The following is a 5,114-nucleotide window of genomic DNA, read 5'->3' as shown; positions in this document are numbered from 1 at the left end:
GGACATCGCATGCGTGCTCTTCGCCCAAACAAAAGACGCAAAGATCGTGTGTGTCATCAGGTGTCAAATAACGAGGACATGGATCCACACACTTCTTAAATGCCTTACTAGTGCTCGCCATGGTAAAGAAGAATAATCGTTCTTACTGGAAATGCACACTTCAAACAAAACAGTCCTGAAGACGAAGAAGAGGATGACGTGTTCTCCCGGAGCCTTTTTATACTGTGGTCGCGCCGGGTGATGACATCACAGGCTGTCGCCGGCCAGTGTTATTGTCGTGTTTAGATGTATGCTTCAGACACCGGTCACACAGAAGGCTTTCCCCAAAGCGACCTCTAGAGGATGCAGTTCGAAGTTCCCTCGGAAGGGAACATGATTTGTAGTGTGAGAGTGGCATTGTTTGTCGGGGATAGCAACAGTAACTAAGGATGGCGTCTCTTCGCGAACGGTCAATTAAGGTGCAAGGAGAACTGATCGCAGAACTGGGAGCGTGCGGGCGCGCACCCGAGAGAGCACTTCTCATTCAGCGTGATTCTGGCTGTTTCTCAAACGGAAGGCTGCATCCTCCGAAGGTCGCATTTGTAGGCTGCATACCTCATAAAGAAGATCTTATTTTAGAATATTAACAGTTACAAATTTGACCATTATTCTTAGTTAAGTGCAAATTGTTGTAATATGCTTTTGACTCGCGAATGTAATGCTCGGTTAACTGAAATAAACCAGGCTTGATGACGTATGCAGCCTGCAAATGCAACCTCCGGAGGATGCAGCCTTCCGTTTGAGAAACGGCCTCCGTCTTCACTTACTGCAAATTAATAGATAACGAATTGTGATTGGATGGTAATTTTGTTCTACGACAAGCTTAGTTACCTTTGATTAGTCTGTTCTCGCGTGACAGAACACTTCTACTCTGTCTGATCACCCAGTCATAAAGAAATTGTGAAATACGGGACAAAACATGATCTTTTCAAAATAAGTCGGGACACTAAAAATAGAGCTGAAATATGGGAATGTCCCAGGAAAAATGGAAGGTCTGGTCACCCTATTTCTGAGGAAAAATAAATAAGGTTGTGGCAAAAGTAAAATATAGCCTACTTGTTCCTGTTTGGTACTGTGACTTGACTTGACTTGACTTGAACTTTAGCAGGACTCGACTTGCTTTAATTTTTTGCTCTGTGACTTGAGACTTGCTTGAGACTTGAACATGTGTGACTTGCCCCCACCTCTGCCTCTAGAAGCTTGCGTTCTGCAAGTGAACGTCGCTTTATTGTGCCATCCCAAAGAGGCACAAAGTCACTTTCACTGACTTTTAAAATAAATGTTCCCTCCTGGTGGAATGACCTGCCCAACTCAACCAGAGCAGCTGAGTCCTTAGCCATCTTCAAGAATCGTCTAAAAACACATCTCTTCCATCTTTATTTGACCCTCTAACTCTAGCACTCTCTATTCTAATTATATTCTTTAAAAAAAAACTTGTCCCTTTTAGACTTGCACCCTATTCATTTACTAACTGCTTGTTTTCTTAAAAAAAATTTTTTTTTAAAGTAACGCAAAAGGAGTAACGCAATATTGTCATGCATTACTTTTAAAAGTAACTTTCCCCAACACTGATTTCAACTAAGTGAATTACATGAACTGCAATGCTGTGGGATCTTCTGGACTCCCTTTCTCAGGTTTGGCTTTGGATAAATGCAAAACACTCATTGGCCATAAGCCTAACAAAAATAGGCACCGAAGTTCATTCTCAAGGCACAGAAGTTCACAGTCAACTAGCCACAAGGTGTTGCAATGAAAAGCAACATTTTTTGTTATAATCCCATTGGACTAGCATGAAAATATTTTTTTCCACAGAAATGTTGGTTATTTTCTATCTTTTCCCAAAGTGCTTTGACCATGATTTTTATTGGATTGAGGAACTTGAGAAACATTTGCACATTTTAATCTGCTTTATTACCTTTTCTTTGCAGGTACAAACATAACCAGCAATCATCAGTTCTCTGTGGATAACAGCCTGGGTTTGTCTGATGATCTTGGTCTTCTGTTTGACAGTGGAGATGGTTGTGATTTCAGAATTAATGTACAAGACATCAGTGAAGAGGAAGAACTGACATTTTGTGTGCACAGAATGATCCTCATGATTTATCCAGAACTAAACATAACAAATGATTCCAGAAACCTCAGAGTTGATGTCAGCGAGACTTGTCATCCTCATGTTTCTGCTTTTCTCAGGTAACTTTCTAAAGACTACTTCTTTGTCTTTATTCCTCTCAGTTGAACGGTAGCCATTGACTTCCATAGTAATTTTTTTTCATAGCAAGCCAATGGCTATCATCAGCAGTCCAGTCAAAATAGTTTTCTTAAGCAGGTATCCAATTGCTCTATTCTTAAGATGCTAAGAGGGAAAGGGGTGCATATGCCTGTGCGACAGATGAAGGAGCATGAGTATAAAAGACCATATACAGTTTAAAGTAGGTGCAGTGAAGGATCAACTGAGCTTCAACTGATATTGGTTTGCCCGAAATACGTTTGAATTCCATTTTGTCACCCAACCTCTATTTCTTGCTGCTTGTTGGGCAAGCTGAATGGAAGCCTCCGATACCAAAGAAACAGCTGTAATGTGGTTACTTTTGTGAAACTTACACTCAATGCTCTTAGCAGTTTGTCATACATCTCTTAGCAATGAGGTGTATAAGTGCCTATAGTGTAGAATGCAGATAGACAATGTTTTTTATGTAGTGTATTCAAGCCTTTAAATTGATTATTTTAAGTTATTGTAGCCACCAGTTACAACCACAAATGACACCATTTCCTGAGAATGACTCCTGTCAGAACTAAATATTGACATAGCACTTAGGCACTAACAATATCTGTTTTTGCTCAGGTATTTGTACACACGTCAGATTGATGTTTCCATCACGTCTGCTCAATGTCTGCATCAGCTGGCGTTTATCTTTGGAGTGAAGAAGCTTATGGAGGATGTCGGCAGGGCCTTCACTTTACTCCTTCCTGAAGACAACACCTTCCTTACACAGATATCCATGTACGAGTACGGCATTCGCACAGATGATCTTGTTCTGCAGGAGAACGTCCTTCAGTATCTTTCCTGGAACTGCGAGTACCTCATAAGCTCTCCAGTGTGGAGCACCATCTCCTTTCACATGATGTACGTTCTGCTGCAGCGCTCAGACCTGATTTTGAAGGATGAAGCTTTACTTCTTGAAGCTCTGGAGAGATGGATCCAAGACAAAGGTGATGAGATAAGTTCAGATCAACAGGCCAGTCTCCTGAATCACATCCGCTTCCTCTTGATCCCAGTGGATAAACTGTATGAAATGCAGTTTTCCTCAAGCGTTCTCCATCAGAATCATGAGAAACTGTACCTAACTGGTCTGCTCAGAGGTTTTCAGTTCAATGCTCTGCCCTTCTCTAAGATCAGAAATCAAATGGAAAACATGAGTAGTGAGTATCTATCCAGAATCTACACTGGAGATGAGTGGAGTCTATTTATCAATGACACAACTGTCAATTACCCATACTATCACTATGGCCAAAATAACAGAATACAAACCTTCTCCACTCCAGCACACCCTAGTGCTCTTTACAGAGAACAAAAGGTCCAGTGGCAAGCCCAGGTGTTTCTTAGTGCTCAGGAATGCTCTAACTATGGTATGTCATGTACATCTTTTCCTGTTGCAAGGTTTTACGGATATGGTAATCAGAACATGTACACTAGCACCATTCGCTACAGCAACAGGTTGATTCTCAGCTGTAAGAATGAAAACAATGTATTTCATGTTCAAGATTTCAAAAACGACATGGCAGTGATTCCAAATAACAGCAGTATGGGCCTGCCAAATCCCTGTCCTGATGACTACAGTTTTAGATTTGTAGCGCGTCCGGAGTATATCTGAATGAATGCTGTTAACATCATGTAATTTTCTACGGTGGAAAAGTTTAGGTCTGTTTATTCAGTTCAATCCAATTAAAATAATGATTAACCTTCATTTATAATGTTCAATGTCAGTTTATGATCATTATAATAATAAGTGAAGGGTTTTAATCATTTTGATTATTTCATGTAATGAGCAGATTGTTAGATATTAACATGTTTGATTGTTTAAAGATGCACTTAATATCATAAAAAAAAAATCATAATTTATTTTGTAATTTTCTCATTTTTTCATGCTATACTGTTGGTAAGTTTGTAAGAAATGGTAAATTTGTTTAAACTCAATCACCTTTTATATGCAAAAAACAATTAATTGTAAAACCATCCTGTGCCAGTATGGGATCGTACAAAGTTTCTATACTTTTATCATTTTGTGTCATATTGTCATGTTGCACACACACGAGGGACGAGGAGACGCTGGAGAATATGTTGACAGGACTTTATTTGCACCAAGGAACCAAGGGAGACGAACACAGGAAGACGTTCAACAGCGGACAGAGAACTAGGGACTGGGAACACTTTAAATACACACAGGAGGAGGGGATGACGAGACACACCTGGGATCCATGAACCATCATGGGGAACACCTGGGACAAATTAAACATGGGAAAGGAACACCTGGGGAGCAAGACACAGACAAAACATGGAACAGAGTCTGACACATATACTAAGTAAAATTACAAAGTATGAAAAATAAAATAATATAGATAAAAGCACTTTCACAACAAAAGTGAAATAAATACGCCTCAGGCTGAAGGAAATGTAAATTCATGTCTGTTCAGTAGAGGGTGCAGCTCAAACAAATTGCATGAAGAATATGACGCAGGAGAAGAAAGTTCAACACAATTCATCAACACTGATTACATGATTATTAAGTGTGTCACAAGTTACCATTGTTGGGGTAACGCATTACAAGTAACGCAAGTTACATAATCAAGTTACGTTTTTTTCAAGTAAAATAACACATTACTTTTCAATTTACAACAAAATATCTGAGTTACATTTTCAAATAAGTAACACCAGTTACTTTGTTTTGCCATTTATTGACTGACAGCTCTCCTGTCCCCATGTTGAGAAGAATTTAGGAGTAAGTGCAGAGGTGTTGTGTGTGCCGTGTACTGTAGTTCTGTAGTTCTAGACTAAATGTGAACATGCATTTACTCAT

The 5,114-nt window shown here is 39.6% G+C and overlaps 1 protein-coding gene across 1 annotated transcript in view; it reads left to right on the top strand.

The window, feature by feature from the left end:
- Positions 1-4,137, top strand: part of LOC107674215 (galectin-3-binding protein A-like) — a 20,355-nt gene extending 16,218 nt beyond the window's left edge. Inside the window, exons 5-6 of the mRNA XM_016468156.1 lie at positions 1,968-2,229; positions 2,882-4,137. Coding sequence (XP_016323642.1) covers positions 1,968-2,229; positions 2,882-3,911 — 1,292 coding nt within the window. The 3' untranslated portion in view covers positions 3,912-4,137. The remainder of the gene's footprint in view (positions 1-1,967; positions 2,230-2,881) is intronic.
- Positions 4,138-5,114: the final 977 nt, after the last annotated feature.

Source organism: Sinocyclocheilus anshuiensis, unplaced genomic scaffold (genome assembly GCF_001515605.1).
Source record: "Sinocyclocheilus anshuiensis isolate Anshui unplaced genomic scaffold, SAMN03320099.WGS_v1.1 scaffold173, whole genome shotgun sequence".
Lineage (NCBI taxonomy): Eukaryota > Metazoa > Chordata > Actinopteri > Cypriniformes > Cyprinidae > Sinocyclocheilus > Sinocyclocheilus anshuiensis.
The sequence above is the reverse complement of the archived record's forward strand: the minus strand, read 5'-3'. Positions and strand labels throughout refer to the sequence as shown.